We start from the raw sequence: 25826 nt of genomic DNA, 5'->3' as shown, positions 1-25826 counted from the left end.
CACATGTTATTTAAAATGGAGTGACTGGTAATAACTATCTGTGACACTATTTTAAAGCATAATACTCAATTCTAGATTTTTTTAGGCAATATTTTTATTGCAAAATGTATTAATTAAGTTACAAATAAAATAAGCTTGCACTTGGGATTTGGAAGAACATACCATAGACCCCAAGGATGTTTCTGGAACAAAAAACCATGACTCATTGGATTAATAACATTGTAATACTTGAAGCGTAACGTTATTACAGGCCAGGTAGCATTTGGGTTGTAGCTTTCTATTTGTTTCTCTGCATCAACTAAATTGGTGATCTGTCATTATTGTATTAGTGGATATCCCTTTACAGTATCAGTTACAAGTGTTAGAACTTATGTTGACAGTCTCTATACACTAGAATATTAAGCCAGTTTAAACAGAAGATATTAGAAACTTTGATTTCTTTTCTGATACTAATTTTCATTCTTTTCAATACAGGATATCTTATGCTAAAGCTATGTATGAGTAGTAATATTTTGTTTTTTTAAATTTCTCTATAATTTAATTAATGGAGTCAAATGAGCACTGAGACTAACATTGCCTCTGCTGCTTTGAAACGATTACCAGATTCTTCTTTCAGAACAGGGATCAGGGAATGTGTTGGTAGTGTGGGCAAACCATAGAACTATGTTTGCTTTATGGATAGAAGACATCAGTTTTCACTGAAGTCTGTCTTTCATCTTCCTTGAACATATCTGAAAGGGAGTGAAAAACAAAGAAGCAATACACTTTTATCTCTCACTTTCTTATCAGATATATTCACACACGCACACACACACACACACACACCCCTTTGCTTACCTCTGTATACCCTTGCATGCTCATACCCTGGCCTCACTTTTGTACACATCTGTATCTTTGTACACACATGTGCCCTTTTATGTACATACACCTAAATGCATATGTACCCTTGTATACACCTACTACTTATTTTTTAAAACACCCTGGGCATTGTCTTGTATTAATATAAACCAACAGTATGAGGTAAAAATGCTTGCATTCCAATGAGAGACTGTCACTTTTATGGCTTTTATTTCTAGCATGATACAGTTCAGGGCTGAATTCAGAATTAATGGTGAATTTTTTCAAAGAGGTGAGGATTTGAAACCAGGAAACTGTGTCTCAGTATTAAACCCCTAAAAGGGGAGTTCTAACTTAGTATCTTCAGGGACTTTCTTTTCAGAATTTATGTGTGCAAAAACTCTTAACGAAAGCTTTGACTTGAAACTTTTATTACCCAATTGAAGATGCTTCTAATTTTTTCTAAAGAATTTTAAAGTTCTTAGTTGGGTAAAAGAAGAATTTGGATATAAAGTTCACTCTAAGCAAAAAACAAAAAACAAAAAAACAACCGTAACAAAGGGGAAGAGTTTGTTTTTACCTGCATCAAACATACCTTATTCTTTCAAATTACTGTATCTTTTCAAATACTCTTTGGGTTTAAAATTCCTGTTTAGCTGTTCTCCAGTTGTTTTAGTTATATGAGGCTCAGCTCAAATGCCCTGCTTTGAAGGATGAAAGTGCAATCTTTTCCCCTTTTCCCCTCACCCACATGATCTACGCCCTGGTGCAGTATTATGAGGAAGCACACATTTGTATCAAAATAAATAATTGGACTGTGGGACAAATCATTTGATTTGAATCTTGTTGCCCATGTTAGCTTGATATCTATTGAACTCTTACTACATGCCAGAAAGTGTCCTTGATACTTTCACTTTATTGATTCATTTAGGGCATTGATCGTTTATTTTGGGTCCCAGATTCTACTACAAATCTGATAAAATATATGGATAAACTTTTCAGAATAACATGCATTTGAGTACACATGTGAAATTTTACAGCTGATTTTAGGGGACCCTAAACTAAAGTGACCTAAATCAGACCTCTGACAGTTGCTGAAGAGATTTTCCAAAGCTTTGAAAGATGATAGATTTACAAATTCAACCATAGAGTAAGTGATCCAGGTATCTTTCTGGTTAAGAGAGCTTATTTTCTTTGCCTCTTTACTTCTTATCACTTTTAACACTTGACAGGGATGATTTGCTCTAAAGTATCAAAATCTTTATGACTTTATGAGAATTATAATGTCCAAAATGAGTAGAGATTTTTTTAAAAAAAAAAGCTCTCTTTAAGATGTAGATACAAGTAGTCTCTTAAACCCACTTACTATCTAAGGAAGCCAGTTCCTTTTCACACAGCTATCTCACAGAGAATACACTTCAAATTTCAGCTCCTGTCATATTACACATTACTTATGTCATGTACCTTTAAGGTTGCTTTAGTCCAAATCATAAGTATAAGATTTGCAAATGCCTTCAATCTACTTGCATTGGTATCCTAAATGGGAATTTACCTCTCCTAGGAAGAAAAAGATAGATATACCTTATAATTTATATGGCATCATTTGACCATAAAAGAGTGTTCTAATAATCCAGCACAGTGTCTTATATTGAGTATTAAAGAACTTTATAAATAAGGATTAGCCCTTATTATATATATGAAAAATATCAATTTTATATGTGGTAAAATCAATTCATAACAATAGTGAAATAGTTTTACTTAGGGTAGTATATTTCCTGGGTTCAGTTTCAGTGCCATGAGTTTTCTTTCAAGTCTTTCTTCACTCTTGCTTGCCCTCATTGCATAGAAGTCAAATACTAACTCCGTTCAGCTTTATCATTTCCCTCTTCTGCCCCTAAAGCATTTCTCATGCCTCATCGCTCATAGGACAAAGTCGAAACCCAGTTGTTTGAGCCTTCTACCATATGACCCCATCATGCCCTCCAATGTTGTAGTACACTGGTTCAGTACTCCTTCTGTTTCTTTTAAATGGGGTTGTTCACCATTATTTGAAGTCGCTGTCATTTTTCAAAATTCTCTTTATGATACCTGAGTCTGGGAGGGGAGGTGTCAAAGCAGTTGGCCTGTGGTCTTTTTCTCTCTATATGAGGGAAATATTCCTGGGGAAAGAAAGAAGACAGGTGGCCTGGTCTACTACGAGGAGAATCCTTATCTTTGGAATACTTTGAGCAGGATAACTGCTTTGGTATTGCTTATGTCAGCAAACATAACTACAGATATGTAAAGCACGTTCCTCTGAAAAATATCACATGAGCAGTACAACTCTCTGGCCCATAAAATGAAACTAGTTTATGCCCATCATGCTCACCAATGTGTGAGGTAACCAACATGCCTCACTTGAAGGCATCATCTCTTCTGGAGCAGAGAATGCTCTCCATTGGGAGGAAAGGACCTGGGAAGACATGGCTGGGCTGTTCTAGACCTCTCCCTGCTTGGCCTTGCCTCCTGATTGCTTGTACCCAATTTTCATTTGCAGTCCTACTCTTATTTCAATTCCTGGTTGAGAAATCTCACTGAAACCTTCTTAACCTATTCTAGCCTGTAAGGATCCTTCATTTTTCCAAACTTATTTTAGACTTTATTGTCTATATGAATTGCCTATCGGGTTTTTCAGATTGTTGACTTTATTCTTGTTGAACTTTCTGAAAAGTTGCTTAACTTTTTGATATTTATGATTTTCACTCCTCAGGTAGCCTCTAAGCTTAAGAAAGGGGACCATTTTCATGGCTATAGTTGGCAAAGATCCTTATGCAGTGTAAGCCCTCAAATACTGTTAATTTGCTTTGGAGTAGAGAAACGAAGATCAAAAACATAGCATTTGAGTACTTGGGGTCATTCTTTTATACTGTTTCTATGTTTGCATCATACTGATGTTTGAGGGGAAAAATCTAATGAAAAGATGAAACTGTTCTGAGAAAGATATTTTAAATTTTTATCAGGCATTATTTATTGTACCTACCATATTATTATAAATGTACTCTGAATCATAGCAATATTGTTTGTTTGTCTTCTAGAGGGGCAATTAAGGCACATAAAAACTGGAGAACCATTTGTTTTTAACTACCGGGAAGACTTGCACAGATGGAACCAGAAAAGATACGAAGCTCTAGGAGAGGTATGGTAATATATGCAACTTCAACCTTGTTTTTTTCCCAATTTTAAATAGTGAGAATAAAGGTTCTGAAGCTGAAGCAGTAAATGCACTCTGTATAAAAGGAAGTAGAAAAGGTTTTTGCATTTTTGTTTGATTATTTTTAATGGTAATGTTAGAAACATATTCTCAGTTTAAAAGGTTATGTTTTTACACAGATATATCCTTGCCGTGACTTTAATATTTTGGTGAGTCATTGTAAGGAAAACAAATTCATGCTAAATTTTAATTTTATTTTTTTACATGTTTTTAAGAGGTTCACTCCTCTGTTGTGCCTGGAAGAATGAACGTTCTTTTAAGTGCTTTTCTAAAGCAAAAAACATCAAGAGTTAACCTATGTTAACTATGTGAAGTGAAGGATGCGTTAGTTATTTTGATCCTGACAATCATTCTACAATGTATATATGTGACAAATTATCTCATTGTGTAGTTTAAATACATACAATTACATTTGTCAATTATTCCTCAATAAAGGTTAAACGAAGTGCTTATCTATATAAGAAGATTGGTATTTGGTTAATAAATTGGATCTAACCTACTTACCTTTGACTTGATAAAGGATTAGACCTTGTGAAACATTAGACACCTCACATGCTACCACTGGTAGGAAACTTTAAAAACATCATTTGTCATTTAGGTGAATGTTTTATTACAGCTAAAAGTTTTACTCATTCATGTCTTATTAAGAATTTTTAATAAAAACGCATATGGACACATTTGTTTAGTGCAATAACTAGACAACTATTTTACTTCTCTAAGGAAAAGCTGAAGTTTCTATGTTTTTTTTTTGTTCTTTAATAAAGTAGTAAAAATGAATTATTTGGTTAAGCAGTAGCATAGAGAATATATGAAACTTAGTTTATGTTTTCTGGGAGACAGTTTCCTTGCATCTCTTGATTTCTGCATGTCTCTGAGCAAAGGTATTGACAGTTTTTGTTTGGGACCGTCTTTTCAATGATATTTGTATGGGAAATAGCCTTAGAAGATAGAGACTGTGTCTTCCTCTAACTCAAAGGTCACATTTGTTTGTTGTCCAAGCTACTGAAGATAACTTACCTCCTTTCCCCCCCTGGTGGCAAAGGATGACCAGGTTTGCTTGCAACCCCCTTCTAAGATTGGGCCTTGTAAGTTTGAGGTTCCACAGCTGTGAAACAGTGCCACTGTGTGCCCAGCCTCTACCCTTGGTCTACCCACAGTGCCTCTTTGGGACTTGAGGGGCAAGGGGAACAGATGAAAACATGAAGCTCATGCTGCCTGCTGTCCTCTGAGTAATAGAGTTCTTTGTCTCTTGCCCAGGAGTGTAGTGTCTTTTGGCCACATCCATGAAACTGTAGCAGGCTAACTTGTCACCTTGCAAGCAGGGTGAAATCACAGGCTCTTCACAATTCTTGATGTTGTTCTCCAGCATTTATAACTTAAGTATATTTAACACCCTGAATGATTTCTGCTGTACATTAAGACAATTGTTTCCCTGCTTACATGTGAGTTAATTATATGCTGCAAACTGGTAATATTTTGATTATGGGATATCCATACTGTATGGCCTTAAAAAAGGACTTGGATTGATTGATTGATTGTTTATTTATTTATTTATTTACTTATTTATTTATTTATTTATTTATTTATTTATTTAAAATGGGGACTACATTTTACTCTTTTCTATAAGCCATGAATGTTTGTTTACTTGGACAGGTGCTGTCCCCTAAACATACCTTGTCCTTTTCGGCATCTGTATCTTTTTCACTCTCAACCTCTATCCTCCAACATCACCTATTGCCTCTTGATTGCTTGTACCCAATTTTCGTCTGAATAATCCCATGTGTAAGTGATTCCTTTTACCTGAAATGGCCTATCTAATTCTTTGGATATTTGGAGGGTCACAGATTTAGTTTTTGGTGAACCTTACTCCATGATAATCAAAATATTTTGAATTTTCACTTCAATGATTATATGTGTGTGTGTGTGTGTATATATATATATATATATATATATATATATTTAGAGAGAGAGAGAAAATATTCTGCATTTTCTAGATTACCACCTCCTGTGCTTCCATTCACATTTGTGTTCATGATCAAGTTGGCCTCAGGTGATCCAAAAATCTCCAAATCACAGGGTTTAACTTTTAATGCAGTTTTTCTCAAATTTAGATTAGTGAACCTCTCAGCTTTCAAGTACCAATCCCTTTTATTTTCCAGTATACTAATCAAAAGTAAACATAACTTTCTGGCATAAACTCAGCCAGACAAAAAACCAGAGTTGGAGAGGAAAAGTCTGGTTGTTATGGCATTTGTTCTGTACCATCTTGCTTCTTATGTCTTATTTGGAATACTTGTTTTCATTGTTAATTTTAGTGTTGAAGGTAGGTTATTAATTGAATTTCATTTTCTATATCTTAGGAGTGAGTTGTATGAATTCTAGTTATATATCAATAGTGAAATAAGTTTCATAGAGATTTTGCTTAGGGTTAATGATAGTGGAATTCAACACACATGTGGGACTGTCTTTTTGTCCATACTCCTTAATGTTTATTTCCGAGCTCTGCCATGAGTTTGATTTAGTCAGCTAACTGTTCTTCATTCATACATTGTACTTTTATCTCACACTGTTTTCTCTGTTTGAAATGCCCTTTCTCCTTTGTTCACTACACTCTACCTCCACTTTTCTTCAGGTTTTGGCTCAGATGTCTCTTTTAGGAAGCCTTTCCTCATGTCCTCTGCTACAGTCTTTCTTTCTTCTCAATTTCCTTACTTCCCATCCTCTTTTTCTTCCTACCTTGTCTTACTATAAAAATGATTTAAGTTGACTTTAAAGTTGAATGCCTTTTAACAAGATTAAAAAGTAAATTACAAATAAATAATAGAATTTTTAAAAAGAAAATACTGTTAGTAAAGGCATGAGTTTCCTTTATATCTCTGATGGTACTTCACTCTATGTTACATTTTTTTATGCCTTTCTTTAAGCAATTTGGAGAAACTTTCTGTGTCATGATGTTTGTTGAATAATAGATGAGTGTAATACAAATATATAAACTGTTGGTATAAATTCCAGATCTGTGCATTTTAGAGAATTTCTTAATGTTAGAATTTAAATGTAGACACATTTTCTTATTGGAAGAAAGGAAAATGATACATAGATGATACACTTCCTGTTTATTGAGCTAAGCAATTTTTAACTTTTATTCTCATTCTGATTTAAGTTCCAGCAGTTTGACTATTAAAAGCTTTGCTTATGAAAATTATTTGATAAAAATAGACTATATTTGTGGCAGATTCTGTTGAAAAATTTTTAACACTCACAGTCAGACTCTAGACTTATATCACCGTAATTCCAAAAATGTAAGTTCTCGTATAACTGTCTACAGTTCCTAGAAAACAAATAAACCTTTATATTTAAATGCTAGAAATAGTTTAGTACTTCATATTACCAATAAGATCTCCAGTTCCATTAAGCAAGAACCTGTATAAAGCCTCTCACCACAATGCCCTGGATGTTGAAGCTCTGAAAAAACTCCTTTCTTCTCAGTGATGGATAGGATGTAATTCAGCAATTTCAGTTTATTGCCTGGGAGGGACTCTGCTTTAATAAACAGCTTTTGATATGCTTAAGATTGAAGTTCTAAGGAAACAGATTTTGACTTCAGCCAACAATCTAAACCAAAACCCCTTATGTTTTTTTTAGTGTTTTCCTACTGAATATTGAGTTTTGTCTTCAGCTGAGAGGTACTATATATGTTTCACAACTGCCGTTTTAGTTTATGTTTATTTCTCTCTTAAGGAGATTATTATAGCAGTCATTCAGCAGAAATTGTTTTTAAGACTTGCTCCTGAAATGCTCTATCATTTCTATGTAAATTAAACTTATTGTGTAAGTAAAATAAACTGAGATGTCAGTTTCTTTTTAGAATGCATTGCTATAACTATGCAAAAGAATACTCTTTACATTCACATAGTTACATTTTTATAGTCAAACAAATGCTTTTGCTAATATGTATATATTTTTTACTATCTACATATAGCTTGATAAAAACATATAGCCTTTAATAAGTTTGGGTAATTTCTCTAAATTTAGAAAGATTCTCTCAGTGTAAGGAAGTGAGAGAGTGGTGTGAAAGGGTAGTTTTCAAAATAGAAGTCTTTGGTGTGTATATCTTGGAGCTGAACACCAGGGAATAATGTTTCCGGTAGACTCAATTAGAAAAACTAGAAGGGCTATGATGTTAAGTAGTAAATAAAATGGTAAATTCTCAACTATCTCTTTCATGTCAATACTGAATTATTATTAACTGGAAAATTTCTAATCCAGCAGAAATATTAATGAAGGAGAGATTTGACTTTCTTGCCTGATTTAAGTCTTTGGATTTCCTTTGATACTCATCTTGTTTACTTCTTTAAAAATTAATAAATTGCCAGTGTGCTTAATTAGAGGATAACAATGATTAGGCAGTCTTATAAACTTGGCTTTTTATTCTTAGATAGGATTACAATTACAAAAACAACTAATGGCATATTTTTCCCCCAGACCTAAATTAGTAATGTATCTTGTAAACTAGTGGAAAACTACTGAAAAATGTTATATTTTAAATAATGAAATTGATTAAAGAATGTGGGCCAGCAGTGTCTTATGGAATTTTTTTATGGCTATATTCAGGTGTTTGAAATAGGAGCAATTTAAAGTAAGGAATAATAATATAACTTTTTATTTTAATATTCAAATATTTGAATATAGTATGATTTTCTCTGTATAACTAATACCTTCATATAATATAGAATTCTCACCTCTACTATTGTGACAGAAACAAATGTCTGGTTATCAGGAGATCTGGGTCCTAGGTCTGGCATAGCAGTATCTGTGTAATTTTAGAAAAATAATATTTCTGAGCCTCCACTATAAAATAGGAATAAAATTATCTGTGCAGTTGTGAGGAATAAGTAAGATGCATAAATGTGATACCATTTTATATTCTTTAATGTGCTGTGCAAATGTTAGGAGCGTGGAATTACAATAGAACTGTGCTGTTTAAGATCTCTCATTTACCTTTATCATTAATATTATGAGAGTTTACTTTCTTGTTTTTTCTCTTCCCTTTCTCTCTCTTTGTCTATTATTACTGGCATCAAATTTATCTTCTCTGGTAGAGATGAAGAAATGACTATCTGTGTAGAGTTGATTAGCAGTCTCCTTTGACTTCCGTCTCTACAAGTAGGATACTACGCCTGTGATGGTGTGAGTTATTAGACATCTTAGAAATGAAGAAATTGTCCTTGAAATAATTTTCTGTGTTCTGTGGTTCAGATAAGAAAACCCAGTTGAGAAAACTGTTAGCCTCTTTAAAACAATATGGCATTGACGTATGAACAGACACATGGACCAGCTGAACAGAATACAAAGTCCAGAAATGCACTGAGAATCCAAATACACTTGAAATACAGTTTGTTATTGTGCAATTATTAAGTCACTAGGGAGAAGGAACTGTAAATAATTGACATGTAACCATTTCTAAGAATATAAATTTTGACTATTCATCAACGTATACCAGAATGAAGTCTAAATGGATTTGCAATCTAAATGCAAAAAATGAAATAAAACCTATAACCCAGTAGCACTGATTGTAGTCTTAAAATATCAACCCAATATCAATGATTGTGGTTTTGCAATACTGCTTTCCGTTAAAGCAACCTGAGTTCTTTAGAGAAATGCCTGATTCCAGTCTGGGGCAAGAAATAAGTGGCATGAGCCTGGGACATTTTGTCATCTCAGTTAGGAAGGAAGCTGCCAAAGACTCCTGACTCTTCTGAAACTCAAAAAGAAAAAGGTCAAGAAAAGTCACACAAAAAACCCCACCAATGAGGAATAGGTGTGAACGAGCAGTTCACTGAAGATAAAATGCAAATAGCCTTTAAACATATGAAAAAAATGTTTAACCTCACTCGCAATAAGAGGCTTTTTAATGAAGATTGGACTGAGATAACATTTCTCACCTGTCAGGTTGACAAAAATGTATAAGATTGATGGCACACTCAGTTGATGAGGCTGTTAGAGAGGAAGGATGTCTCATATGTTGCTGGCAGGAGTGTAAAATTATTTAATCCCTTCAGAGAGGAAATTGCCAATATCTTACAGAATTACAGATGCATTCTCCCTTTTGTGTGAGAATGCATATATTTGTTTGTTTGTTTTGTGAAAAGAAAACTAGAAAGATAAACTCGAAATTAATCATATTTATCTATGGGGACTGTGAAGGAATGAGATGAAGGAATGACACTGAGAAATCTCTAACACTTTTTTGTGTAGTTTTGATTTTTGAAACATATACATATTTTAATATATTAGAAAAAACCCACAAAATTGAAAAGAAGACAAAGCTAATGAATCTAAGTGTATATCTAGCTGGTAACATAAACCAAACAGAAGAAAGAATTATTTCAGATGTCTTTTGGATACAGTACTTGGTACTTCCTTTGTTGGATTTGTCCTAAGGATAAGAAGAATAGCCTATGAAATGTTAAAATCAACTCAGTGGTTTTATTGTAAATAGTGATATTGGTATAATAATTTTGATACTACTTTACGAATATGGAATATTAAAGCAAATACATAAATATTTAAATATAATTGTGAACTATGATTTTTAGGATTAGAGAGAAGAGATTCAAAATATTACATCAAAGCAGTTCAGAAAGCTCCTGTCGAGTAAAATTTACATTTTTAAATATTAGGACTAACTTACTATGTTTTAAAAATACACTTCCTAGTTCTACCCACTGAAAAGGCCTGGAAGTATGATTCCCTAGTAGCGATGAGTATACTTTCTGGACTTTCTCCAGAACCTCCTGATAAGAGCCCAGCTGGCTGACACTTTGATTTTGGCCTTGTGTAACTTGGAGAAGAGAAATCAGTAGAACCAGCCCAGATTTGTCATCTGTAAATTGTGAGATGCTAATGTGAGATTGTGTTTAAAGCTAAGTTTTGGTAATTTGTTAAATAAGTAATAGAAAATTAACCCAAACCTTTTCATGAAATAATTGGTTCAGATAAGGATAGTGAATGGATGTGGATGCTAACTTCATTAGGTAAAAGGATGTGAGGGAATATTTGCACAGTAAATTTGCATGGAGTATTTGTATAGTACCAAACTATCACCTCACAGTTTTATTGCATTTGTAAAGGGGAAAATACATACCTTAGAACAGAGATCTAGCTGTCAGCACTTTACCTAAGTGAACAAAGTAGTGTCACTAGTAATAGAACAACTTGACTTTATGTATCCTCTGATGTGATGCAGTTTGAAGTACACACCACTAAGTGTGGATATTCTTGTTATATATGTTGAATCTGACACTAATCAGACCTTTAGATATGTCTTCCATTTTCATGAAGTACAGGAATAGAGAAAAATTAAATGACACCACAAGGACACAATCCAGAACATGGACTATGTGAAAGACAGTTGGCCTGGTCTCATCAAATAGTGAATGTCTTAAAAATATTTAAAAGATTTATGTGTTGGAGGTAAGGAGACTTATGTATGAAAATAAACAAGGCTACATAGTAGCCAAATTCAGTGTGTAAACATTGGAGGGATTTTTGGTCAAAATGTAAAACAAACCAAAAAACCCTACACCTTTTAGGGGCAACTGAGAAAGGATTGTTAAATTTTTTTTAGGTGTGCTAATGGTGTGTATTATAGTTATGTCAGAAAATGTCATTCTTCATAGGTGATGCATGTGAAATTTTAGGGAGAAAGTCATGATGCCTGCAAAATATTTTAAAATATTTCTTAAGAGAGAGAAGAAAAAATTCATAGAAATGAAAAGAAAGCATCTATTACAAAGTGCTGTTAACAGTTATTCAGTCAAGGTGGGAGAGATAAAGGTGTTTATTGTACTCTTTTTCAACATTTCTATATATTTGAAAAGCTTCCCAGTTGAATATTGGGAAATGAGAAGAAAAATATTAACTAAATAATGACAGTAAACTGGTGAATTTAGATAATCTTGTGGCAAAACAGCAAATGTAAGTTGGAATCCTTCCCACATGAAGGCAAATGATGGTTGACTCCTTTCTGATAAATATTAAGAAAAAGGTATTTGTAAGATCAAAAAAAAAAAAATTAACGCCTTCCTTTAAATAATATTAAAAGACTACTACCCTGTCTTTGACTTTTAGAAAGGGAAGATGATAGAGAAAATAAAAAATTTTCCCTGTTGGAGTTGCTTAGCTGGGCAAAAAAACAAATAAGATAAATAAAAGGCTATCTGATGGAAAAAGTTAAAACAGTCAATAACTAAGGCCAAATGGGGATTAGTTATGTGTTCAATAATCAGTAAGCTTAAGACAGCGGTGTGTGTTGGTTAAAAAAAATTTGATGGTTTGTACTGAGACTGAGCTTACAGGGTAATTGGGAATAAACACACACACACACTTTTTTTTTTAAATAAAGACATGGACTCACCCAATAAAAGATTTTTTTTAATCAAGGTATACAAACTTAATGTTAGAACAATTTTCAACTAAAGTAGGCAGTTAGTACTTGGGTAAGATTTTCAAATGAGACTCAGCCTGAGCCTTGATGGTGTTCTTGGTTAACAGGTGTATCCCTGCACAACAGGTAACTGTTCCTTCTTAGAAAGAATTCGCTAGAAGTCATGTTATTGCCTCTTGTCAGTAACCCATATGTGTGCTGCAAAGAGCAACAGACTGGAGACACAAGGCCTCAACCTGCTAAAGTGGGTGTCCACTCTTCCACGCTCAAAGATTTAAAATAGGGTGTTAAAGTTAAGTGTTTTATTGGAGTACAAGAAGGCTCAGTTTGCATATGTTTGGTGCTAAATTTTAAAGTAAAAGAGACTCATTGTATATTACCCAAATGTATCATTTTTTCCTTTTTAAAATTAGGCTGTGATTTGCCCTTATTATTAAATGTTATCTCTAGACCAGTTTTAACATACAAAATGCCATCTATACATAGATCTTCAGGACCTAACCTCTATTATAAGTAGGCAGTTGCCTATGTTAAATGTGACTGTAAGTCACTGCCTGTCTTTTGTCCACTCTGACCCTTTACGCCTTGTAAGTTGCTTCTTCTGAGTGTGATGGTAAAGGCTGTGTATGTTAGCAACCGGAAGTGGGAACAAGGAGTACATGTGCTTGCCAAAATTTTGTGATTGTTAATATGTTTTGATACTGTTCTATTGCTACAGTTACCCAATCATAATTGACACCACAGACTTTAAAATAATATGTAATATGTATGTAAATAATTCTGTGGGAAATTACAAAAAAATAAGTTTGCCTAGCTTCTGTTTTCTCTTTTATTCTATTTTCACATGTGCAGTTATGCTATGACCCATCTTCTATCCATTATCTGCTCCTTTTCATCTCACATTCTCTATTGCCGTTTTCTAGTCAGCATTTAAACATGCATGAGTCTCTCCCGTCTTAGTGATTTTTAGCCCTTGTTATGTTTGTTCACTTAGCACCATTTGACACTGTGACTTCTTTCTTTTCAAAATAGTGTCTTAACTGTGCTCTCATGTTATGATATTTTCTGGTTTTCTTCTCATCTCTGTGAATACTCATTCTCCATCTCCTTTGCAAATTCTTGTATTTTGTCAACCCCTTAACGTTAGATTTGTCAGACTGAGTCCTAGGTCTTCTGTTTCTCTCTATTCACTTTCCCTTGGTGAATGATTCCATTCCCATAACTTCTGGTACCGTCTCTGTGCTGCTTGACCCTAAATCCTAACCTACATCTTTATCTCCCTGTGCTCTGGACTGGACATCCTCACTTGGGTATTTCATTAGGTAGCCTACACTCACTTACGCAAAACTGAACTGATTGACCATCTTTCCACTCCCCAGGAAACATGTTTCTATATATTACTAATCTATCTCATCACCCAGACAAGCTACCGTGGAATTAAGGCTTGAGATTTTCATCTTCGTCAGTTGTATAGCTCATCACTCTGTCTAGTTTCCTGCTTTCTGGTCCCCTAATCCTCTCCATCCATGTTGATTCTCCATTAGTCTCAGGCTTCTTTTTTTTTGGTTCATTCATTTATTTAGTCATTAATTTAACACATTTTTGTTGACTGCCTACCCTGAGCCAAGCAGCATTCTGGGTACTGAGGAGATCACGCAGTTAACAAAACATAAACATCACTGCCCCTGTGGAGATCACATTTCCATGGGGAACGGGGAGGCAGATAATAAACAATATAAATGGTATTTAGATGGTGATAGTGCTTTGGAAAAAAATAAAAGCTGTGGGTCGGGATGAATTGAGGCCAAGCACTGGGCCCAGGAGTACCTCGTCATTGAGAAGTTGAGGAATCAGCACTGGAGACCAAAAAGAGCAAGCCACTGAGGCGAGAGGAAAACTGTGAGACTGTGATGTTCTTAAGCCATGTGAAGGATCTATATCAAGGAGGAGGAATGGTGATTTCTGTAGATTCAGTCAAATGGAGATTAATGAGGGTCCTCTGGTTGGAGTTCTCCTGACTCATCTCCCTGGCTAAGAATAATTCTTGCCATCTCCACTCTGAAGCCAAAATGTTATTCCAGAGCTACAAGCTTTGTCATCTTCTATCTCTCCGTGACTTTAGGATAAAGGCCAGACTACTTCATAGGGCATACAAGGCTCAAGCTGACCCAGGTAGCTTTATTTTCCTTTGTCACACTCTACACAAGCCATTATGAACTTCATGAGTTATTTGAAGTTATTTTTCTCACAGCCTGAATATGTCGTTCGAAACATTTTTTCCCTCTTCATCTAACTGCTCCTCATCCTTCAGGTAATAATTTAAGTATCACTTCTTTAGTGAAACTGTCTCTGACCCAGGAATAGATTAGATTCTCAGAAATTCTTACACTTACTGTAATAATTCATGACACCTTTCTTTCATGAGTTTACTGTCTGTCTCTCTTGGATACTTCTTTCCCTCTAAACTATAAGCTAAATGAAGTCAGAGGTTCTGTTCATTTGATTTACAACATATTCTTGGTGCCCAGCAGAGAGTGTAGCATGGGACCATCACTCAGTAATATTTTTGATTGAATATTAAGTAAAATGACAGTATGATGTTTCTATTCAATATTATGGGACCTGAAGTATTCTTCCTGTTGTGACTTCAGATATGTATGTTTTTATATACAATGGGAAGGCTCTACATTAAAGTAGTAATAAAACCACTTTTTAAAAGTATGTATTTGCTAGAAAATCCAACAGGGAAAATACAGACAAAATGCAAAGAATATGAGATTGAGAGGTAAGGTATAATGTATTCCTACATTCATATAGACTAGAAAAGAGAAGCCTGTGGAGAACTTGATCATAGTTTATGTATACCTTCAAGGTAACACTATAAATAAAGGAAAGGAATTATTTTATTCTCTGAAGATTGTAGGAAAGCAGCAGTTGCCTGAAGCTAAGGAAAGAAAAGTTTAAGCTGAAGATTCAGAAGAAAAAGTTCTCTGCTTGTATACTGAGAGAACCGATGGACAAAGGAACAGCCTTTAGGAGGACTCGAAGCAGTGAATTTTGAAGGTACCATATTCAGGATATAATTAGCTGTATCCTTAGGGATATATGGCTTTCTCCTGTGATATTCTGAAGAACTGATCATACTTCATTTGTTTTATATTCAGAACTTAGCCTGTGCTGCATGGCTTTTAAAATTCCCTGTACAGATTTCAGATGTGACTAAATAGATCAAGAGAAAGGTAAATAACTTACTTATGAACATTTAGTGCGCTATTATTAGATCCCATATCCTTAGTTCTCAGTCACACTGCCTTCCAGTATCATACATTGGAAGCTTTGATCCAACAATATATTCAGGGGGAATTTCTCAGTATCTTAGACCAAGTATTATGGTAACATAATACACGATTTTTATTACAATATACTTAGATTTTATTTTAAAAAATTATTTAGGCCAAACCATTCATTATAATCCTCTAAATCAGTGTTTTGAACATGGTAAATTCTTTCCATGAAGTAAAGTAAGTTGAGTATAGGAAGGTCGTCACCTTTTTTCTCTCCAAAATGGTTTTTAGTAAATTAGCTCTATAATTTACTTAAATTATAATTACTTTATAGGTAATTTAGGGGTTGTAATGTTTATCATCCAACTTAAGATACTGATTTTTAAGGGTTCTCCAGGAAAACCTAGCTGATTTTCCATTTTAAACTTGCATAGGTAATGCACTACATTTTCTTATTTGCAAGTAACTGATTTATTGGTCCAGATTCATACCTTGCTATTCGGTGCCGTGTTAGGCTGTTTGCCATACTGCGAACGTTGCTTACTGCTGTCTGAGACATTGTCCTTGCTGTCCCTTTCACTTGGTATTCTCCTCTCTCTGTCATGGAAACTGCGCTCTTTGTCTTCTTCAAAATCCCTGTCAGAACCTTTATTTCTTAGTTTCACATGATTACCTTTATTGGGAAAGGTCGTGGGATTCCTTGGCACAATCTCCTTTTTGGGTTCTAGGCTCTTCTAAGCAATTGTCATTTTATATGAGACTTAGTTTCTTTGCAACTTATTGTTTTCTAAAGTATTTAGTAAAAGCCTATAGTTCGTAGGTCTTAAATTATCTGATACAACTTGATTATATAGTAGAAGCTCTATTAAGAGAGTTTTAACTGGTTTCTTACTAACTTACGGAATGATTGACTCACACTGAAAATTATGACTAGCATAGGGCATTCTCTAGTGGTCTATGTGTCTTTCCCTCCAGCTACATTTATTCCCAAGCTTGTTTAATCCAGTTATGCTTTTTATTATAATTATGTAAGCCAATGAAAACTGACAGGAAGGAGAAGTAATTGTTATTTTTATGAATAAAAAGTTGAGTAATTTGGAGAGATTGGATAAAGGCGAGTACTAAAAGAAATTTCTGTCAAATTAGATATGAATATAATAACTATAAGAGATTGTGTGTGTGTGTGTATAGGGAGTTATAAAATCTAAATAAAATCTTACTTATTGTTTTGCAAGTGTTTCTCAAATGTTTTAAATGTGCTCAATGCCTTTAAAGAAAGTAAAGGAGAAATCATAGATGATGCATAATGAGTATGACATTTGTAAGAGAGGCAAACATTCCGGAATTCCAGGCAGTGTAATAATACTCAAAGAAAAGGCCCTGGTTCTGTGACAGAAGATTGGTAAATAAATGAATATTTATATTCTTGCATAGGACTTCCACCCCCAGCTAAGATATGGGGTAACAGGGGATGAATTTTTCCTCTACCTTAAATAAATAAAAAGCCAGAGAAAATACACAAAACAATAATTTTCAGACATTACGCAACAGCTTACTGCCTGTGGAGAGGCTCCAGGCTGCAGTACAGGGAGGAGAAACCCACGCATAGCCCGGAGGTGTCACTGAGCTGATGGAACAGAGTTCAGAGTTTAGTATGTTTTTTCATAGAGAACTATTTGGGAAAAAAAATCTCAATTTTACTGTTTAAAACTAAACAGTACAACTCTGAATAATCCATCAATCAAAGGGGAAATTTTGAGAATTTTAAAATTATATATTCAATTTATGAAAATAGAAGTATAGCATATCGAAACAAGTGGGATGCAGCTAAAGCAGTGCTTACATAGAAACACATAGCATTAACCGTTTTTATTAAAAAATAGAAAGATTTAAGTTTGATGACCTCAACTTCCACCTTAAGAAACTACATAAAGAAGAGCATATTAAATCTGAAGTGAATTGAAGAAAAAAATCATAAAGTTAAGAACAGAAATAAATTAAGTAGAAAACAAAAAACCAGAAGCTGTTTGCTGCTCTCAGAAAATTTGATAAACTCCTAGCCAGGAGACACAAATTGACAATTTTAGGTGTAGGAGAGTGGGTATCACTATGTATCATACAGACTAACAGGATAGTAAGGAAATATTGTGAGTAACTTTGTGACAATAAATTCAACAACTTAGATGAAATGAATAAAGTCCTTGAAAAACACAAACTTTGAGTCTCACTAAAGAAGAAACAGATAACCTGAGTAGATTAACTATTTCTATTAAACTATTCTAGTTCTTTTTATTTCTATTAAGGAAATAGTTAAAAGTCCTTTCTCAAAGAAAACTGCAGACCCAGATGGCATCAATGGTGAATTCTACCAAACATTTGTAAAGGTCATACTGGAGAAATTACACTTAAGTTAATGTGGATTTTAACCCTTTTAAAAGATGGCTATCATTTCAATATGAGAAAAAATACCATAGTATTTAAAAATCTTTATGTAAGTGTGAAAGCAGAAAATAAGCAATGTAACATTTGCTTGCTTGTCTCGGTTGTGTTAAAACCTGTCTTTCAAATGTGGGTGTTGTATTTTAGTTTGATCAAGAGAGAGAATTTGTGGAGTGCTTTTGTACTAATCAGTTTTATCATTCACTAGGGTCATTGGGTATATAATGATAAACTCCTTTAAAAATTTTTATTAGAGGGTTAGATTGGAATGAGAAATTTCTTATTTGATGGGTTCTTGGGGTTTTGTTATCTAGGTTTCTGTACTTATACTGAGGAATTTTGAGTAACAAAATCACAGAGAGAAAAAAATGGCAGTGATGGTGTATTATTGATATGTTGGTCCATATATAAAAAGCAGGTGAGTGCTGTTTTCTTTTAATGAATGCCTTTTTTTGACTTTACTTGTAAATATTACGTTGTTCTGTATGTAAATGCTTGATTCTTATAGTGTCCTTTATTAATATTCTAAGTAATTTGAGGATATACAAACTTCTTGAATGTGAACAGATGCATTTGCTATTATTCTCTGAAAGAGTCATATTTCTTGGGATTAAGGATTTATAAAGACAAATCTAATTTTGAGAAGCGTCATACTCAATTCATGATCCTGACATTTCTTTCCAGAAATCAAATTAGTTTATTCTCAACATGCAAGTTTTCACAACCCTGTTAAAATGAGTTTATTCTCTGAACTTGTACAGAAACCTACATATTGCTAAAATGTTATCTAAAGGCCTTTTAAAAAGTGCCAAGAAATGAATTATATATTTAGGTTTATTCTTAATACTAGCAGCAGGAAGAGCACATTGTGAGCTAAATTGGTTAATTGAAGTTGGAATCACTACTACCTTTATACATAGATCATATACCAGAAGATAATTAAGAACTACATTAAGATAATCTTGAGGACCAATATGCTTCAAATATTTTTATGGATAAAAGCACACAGATATATTATATAGAACATATAAGTATATGGATTAACTTACCAGTACTTGAAAGTAAAAATTTTAATTATTAGCCACAACATAAAGGCAGTGTACATGAGTAACATGATTTTTTTCCCCAATGACAGAAAATTTCAACCTATCTGTTTAACAAATTTAGAGTGTAACGCACCACTGACTTTGCATAAGCAATGGTTTGACAGTGGAGTCTTCTGACCCTTCCTACTCAAAGTATATGTACTCAGAGCAGTAGAGACAACATCTGGTAGCTTATTATTAATGTCCACTCTCAAGCATCACCCTCAACCCACTGAATCAGAGTCTATATTTAATACTATATTGAGGTGATTAATAAGCACATTAAAATTTTAGAAGCACCAAACACCTTCTTTTGGGGAGGTATGAGCTTTCATGGTGCTGTACTGCCTGGCTTTTGTTCTGAAAACATTAAAAAAATTTTAACTCTTTATTCCCAACTATTTCACATACACTTCTCCTATGACTTCTTCAACTCAGTCTCAGGCTTCTAAAACTAGGTTTCTTTATAGCAATTTGGTGATCAAAAGGTTGCAGAGAAATGCCTCTTCCTTTGCACATTCTGGCCACAGATTAATTTAGCTTATAGTGAACATACGCACTGGATCTTTGGTCTCTTGTGAATGTAGGTTAATATTTAATTGCTTTGTGTATTTCACTTAAAGAAAGTAGGAAACTTTTATATTGTGTAGTGGTTCAGTTGTAAACTTAAAACTTAAATCTTAAGTTTCTCTGAAGTCTTGTGTCTGGTATAAACATTGTTACTTAAGAAAAATAAATGCTGTTGTCGGGGAAGACCCTGAGCTTTCCTGAACATTCTTACTGAGTTTTCCAGATTGGAAGACATCCTTCTACTGATTGGAGCCAGTTTCCTAGGATAGTGGGCTTGGCTTGTTTGCAACAATGTTTGCTGCTTGCTTAAAAAGTACAGGGCACTTGGCCAAAGGCTCCTCTCTAGAAATGCAACCCCAAATGTGCAGGTGTCATCTGGGCTTATCATGTTGCCCCCATGGAACTTGGGTGCAAGGGGAGCTGTCAGGAATACGCTTACGTTGTTTGCTGTGCCACGAGTAATAAAGGCCTTTGTTTCAGACCCATGAGTCTCTTGTCTTCTGTCAGCATCACTGAAGCAGCAGTATGCTAACTTCTTAGCTTGCAAGTAAGATCTCAGACCCGTCACAGTTCTTGAGAGCTGGTACTTGTTAAACTTGATCAACCTAAGATATTGTTTAAGTTTCTTGCTATATTCTTTGGTACAAATATTAAATTTTTTTACTGCAGCTATTGCTCTTTTTTTTTCTTCTTATGCTTTTAACCTTTCATAACTAACATGATCATGGCCATATCACTTGGAAAAAGGATGTGGATTAATTTCTTCTTGATGAATTCTGTGGCTCTTTGTTATGTGTTGCAAATAAAAAGGGTGGTACAAATCTAAAACCTAGGGGTTTTTTTCTTCTTGATTTATTTTTCTGGAAAGAAAAGTAGATTTGGGAATAATTTTTGCCTCTTTATTATGAGATATGCATTTGTCAAGTGGTTTGTTAGAGAAGCCACCAGTGGCCAGAAAATAGAACAATAACTGTTTCTATAATTAGATCTAGTTTGTGACATTAGTTTCTTTAGAACTAAATTAATGCTATACTTTCACTCTAAACCTAGAGATCCTTTATTTTAGTTGTAGTTTTGAAAAGCTAACTCTTGTTTTCTGTTGAGGAAGAAACAGAAATGAGGTATTTTGTTATTGTTGCTCTGGGAATTTAAAAACACGTTCTCTTGTATAAGCTATTTTTTTCAATTTTTTTTTTACTTTTATTTATCCTTCTAGTCACCTTTTAAAATGCATATTCCCCTTTTAACTTATACTAATTTGAGGGAAAATAAAACACAGTAAAATAAAGAATGTGTGTTTCACAACTGAAAATATAACTGCATTTTACTATTTTAATAAGCTTTTAAAATTTGTGATAATTACAGATTCATGTGCAGTTGTAAGAAATAATACAGAGAGATTTTGTGGACCTTTACTCCACTTCCCCCGATGCTAACATCTTGCAATAAGACAGTACAGTATTGCAACCAGCATATTGATACTGATAAGGTCAAGATATAGAACATCTCCATCACCACAAGGATCCCTTTTATAGCTATACATCCTTCCTACCCACCTCAGCTCCTTCCTTAACCCTCAGTAATCATAAATCATTTCTCCAATTCTCTGATTCTGTTATTTCAATGTTACATAGATAGAATTATAGAGTTTAGTATTTAACCTTTTGGGATTGTCTGTTTTTATTTAGCATAATTCTCTGGAGATTCAGGTTGTTGCATGTGTCAATATTCTTTTTTATTGCTGAGCGTTATTCGTTGGAATAGATGTACCACAGTTTGTTTAACCATTCACCTGTTGATGGACATCTGGGTTGTTTCCAGTTTGGGAAACATGTTATAAACATTTGTATATAGGTGTTGAGTGAGGATAATTGCTTGCTACTCTGAAATAAATTCCCAGGAGTGCAATGGCTGGCTCATAGGATAGTTACTAGTTTCGGGTAGTTTTGTAAGAAACTGCGAAGCTGTTTTTCAGAGCGGCTGTATCATTTTACATTCCCACCAGCAGTATATAAGTGAGTTAGTTTCTCTGCATCCTCATTAGCATTTGATATTGTCACCATGTTTTATTTTAGCCATTCTCATAGATGTGTAATGACATTTCATTGTGGTTTTAATTTGCCTTCCCCTAATGGCTCATAATATTTAGTGTCTTTTCATGTGCTTATTTGACATCTTTATATCCTCTTCAGTGAAATGTCTCAATGTCTTTTGGCCATTTTCTAATTGGTATGTTTGGATTTTATTACTCTTAAATTTTGAGAGTTCTGTATCCTAGATACCAGTTCTTTTTGAGGTATGTGGGTTACAAATACAGTCAATGCTCATTATTTATGGAATTTGTATTTGTGAATTTGTCTACTCTCTAAAATTAATTTGCAGCCCTCAAATCAATACTTTGCTATGCTTTTGCAGTCATTTGCAGACATGGACAGCGTGGCGAAATTTTTTAATCACTCAATTTGCAAATTTTCAGCTGAGGTTGAACAAAGTGATATTCTATCTTCTTGTTTTAACTGTCCTACTATAAACAAGTGTGTACTTTACTTGGTGCCACAATTTTTGCATTTTTTAAGCTGTGACATGCCTTACAGAGAATATATGTGTTAGGTAAGCTTTGTTTAGGCATGAGTTATAGTGCTGTTGGCCATGAGTTCAATGTTAATGTATCAATACATATTAAGTAAGGTGACTTTAAACAGAAGCACACATAGAACAAGTTATGTATTGATCTTTGCTAAATTTGTGACTAGAGGCTTACAGGAACCTGTATTTTGAAATTTGCTAATTCAGCATTCATGGAGAATTCATAGAGCATAACTACCATGAATGAAGGGAATCAGTTACATAGTCTCTCAGTCCGTAGCTTGTCTTTTCATCTTATTAACAGGTCTTTCACAGAACAAAAGCTTTAATTCTGATGAAGTCTGTTTTCTCATTTTTTTTCTTTTATACCTAATGCTTTTGGTGTCAGATCTAAGGACTCATCCTGAATATTTTCTTTCTAGATGTTTTGTAGTTTTATGTTTCACTTTTAAATTCATGATCCTTTTAAGATGTGTATAAGGTGTTAGTCTTAGGTTTTTTTTTTTTAACCTATGGCTCTTCATTTGCTCCAGCATCATTTGTTGAAATGACTTTCCTCCATTTAATTGCTTTTACACCTTTCTCAAAATCCACTTGGGCATATGTGTGTGTCTACTTCTGAGCTTTCTGTTCCATTGATCTATATGTTTGTTATTCTGCTAACACCACATCATTTGAATTGCTATAACAATATAAGCCTTGAAATTAGGTAGATCGATCTCTCCTCACTTTGTATTTCTTTTTCAAAATTGTTTTTTTTATTCTAGTTCCTTTACCTTTTCATATTATATATTAAAATAACCTTGTCTATATCTACAACAAATCTTTCTTGGATTTTAACAGGAATTGAATTAACCTGCTTATCAATTTGTAGAGAATTGACATCTTTGTTATGTTGAGTCTTACATGAACACAGTATGACTTGCATTTCTTTGTATCTTTGATTTATTTCATCAGCATTTTGTAGTTGTCAACATACAAATCTTGAACACATTTTGTTAATTTTATACCTGAGTATTTCATTTGTTTGGTTGTAAATGGTATATTTTTAATTTCAGCATTCATGTTTTCATTACTGTATATAAAATATAAATAATTTTGTAAGTTTATCGTGTACCTTGAATTCCTTGCTACACTCACTTATTTGTTCTAAGACTTCATTTTTTCTTGCTAGATTTCTTTGGGATTTTCTATGTAGACAACCATGTCATCTGCAAATAGTAACAGTTTTATTTCCGCCTTTCTGATTTGCATGTCTTTTATTTCCTTTTCTTGTCTCATTGCACTGATCAAAACTTCTAGCACTGTGTTGAATAAGAGTGTTGAAAGTGCAAATCTTCGCCTTGTTCCCAATCTTAGAGAGAAAGCATTTAATCTTTTACTATTAAGTATAATGTTAGCTATATATAGGTTATTTGTGGATGCGTTTTATCAGGTTGCCTAATATAATTGAATGTGACTGCATTTCAGTTTCTAAAAGGGAATATTTTTGATTTTGAAGTTGATCTGTTTTTTTGATTTGTCTGTCCTTGTGTCAACAGTTGGAATTGGTGTATAATTATTAACACTGATTAATCTAAGTGTCCTTACGTTATTCAGTCTCTTCAAATATAGAGTAAAAATTTACCATGGTTCATATGAAAGACACTATGAAGAATGTTGCTTTATGTGTCCGGCTTTGCCCCCTCTCGCCTCATTGCTGCCTGATTCCTTGGACATCTTTCTTTGACCTTCCTACTTTAAGTGGGGATGACTTATCTTCTCATCTACCCACTTTATGAATGTATATTTAGGATTAACAATATGCTGAAGATCCTACTGCATACTTCTTTGAAAGTATATTAGCTTTCTGATTCCCTATAAATCAGAATTTCACAAGTATTTCTTTCAGTCACTAAATGGAGTTTATGATTTTAGAAGAGTTGACATAGATTAAAGAAGAAAGGGACATTTTCTGGGCAGCACAAGGGCTTCTTTCTGTGAAATGGTTTGAATATTTTAGATATAAGGGACTCTGATATTTAGTAAAGTTACAATAAAATGCATTGATTAATAGATTACTAATGCATTACTCATTAGATTACTGAACAACCAATGCCCCCTGAATGGATTCACTCAATTCAGACATTTGATCTGTCCTTTCTAACCCTTGATAGCACTCCAAGGTTTTGCTGCTATGTGTGAGAACCCAAGATAAGCCTCAAACTTGGATTCTCACTGAAGGTATAATGAGCTACCACCCCAGCCATTTGGCACATCACCCATGTTATTTTAGAAAAAAAAAATGCCTTTCAGTGGAATGGGATTATTTTACTTTAGCAGTTTTCTATGTTATAAAGTTTAATTGCAAGTTTAAATGAACAGAAGTAAATTTGTGCCCATATGGCATTAAAGTATGTTAACTTTAGGGGAGAGAAATAATATGAATAATGCTTAGAGATGTTTTTCTGTGCCAGAAACAAAAGCATAACATTCTTAAAATTGTATTTTCACTGAAATGTACCTGTCTAAGAAAAGAATAATATGTTTTATGCTTTTTTTTTCTTTTCTTGGATCATGGACGTTTCTAAAAGTAGAATAAGATTTGTAGCCTAGTAATGGTTTTACAAGCATCACAGTAATTGGGCAAATAATCTATTGTAAATTTCCTACATGTCTATTGATGTCATTAAACACAAGCATATTGTATTCCAGAATCAGTTAGTTATCGTCACTGTTACTGACAGTTGGTGCATTAGTTCATGTTAAATGGAATATCTCTTTAAACTATTCTTGGCATTTCCTAGATTAGATGAATTATGAATTTGATTATTAAAATTAACCTTTTATGTTCATCTGGTATGTTTTTCTGAGCCAATGTCCTGTTGTACTAAATCTTTATCTTTCTGTGCTTTGGAAAAAAGTCCTTATTCAGGTAGATATTTAATGTAAGGTATATTTTGCATGAAATGTAGTTGCAGTGTATACAGTTTGTTTTTATATACAAATATTTTATAAATATATCTTGCATGAGCCAGAAGAAGGATAGATATGTTCTAAGTTTTCACATCTTTTTATTTCTTTCTTCCTTTCCTCAAGATTGATTAGGGTTTTGGAAATAGTAGAAATGAAAATTAGGGTAAATTCTATTAATACTAGTAAAGATAAACTATCTTTGACTTCTAAAATATATGCTAATTGATGCCCTCCCCACCCTCCACCACATCCCCATCTCAGTACTCTCTAGGTTTTAGGAACATTTTGTTAAATTAGTTCAAGGGAAAAGATTATAAAAAATCATGCTTGGCTATTATGTCATAGGCAGATGGGCCTTCTCATTACACTCTTTA

The 25826-nt window shown here is 33.7% G+C and overlaps 1 protein-coding gene across 5 annotated transcripts in view; it reads left to right on the top strand.

The window, feature by feature from the left end:
- ARB2A (ARB2 cotranscriptional regulator A) overlaps positions 1–25826 on the top strand; it is a 362742-nt gene that overhangs the window by 36810 nt on the left and 300106 nt on the right. For all 5 annotated transcript variants that reach the window (XM_045512561.2, XM_045512560.2, XM_010949571.3 and 2 more), the window contains one exon: positions 3912–4012. In XM_045512561.2, the coding sequence (XP_045368517.1) occupies positions 3912–4012 (101 nt within the window). The remainder of the gene's footprint in view (positions 1–3911; positions 4013–25826) is intronic.

The sequence above is a fragment of the Camelus bactrianus genome, chromosome 3 (genome assembly GCF_048773025.1).
Source record: "Camelus bactrianus isolate YW-2024 breed Bactrian camel chromosome 3, ASM4877302v1, whole genome shotgun sequence".
In the NCBI taxonomy this organism is placed as follows: domain Eukaryota; kingdom Metazoa; phylum Chordata; class Mammalia; order Artiodactyla; family Camelidae; genus Camelus; species Camelus bactrianus.
This window is presented reverse-complemented; position numbering and strand designations above follow the sequence as displayed.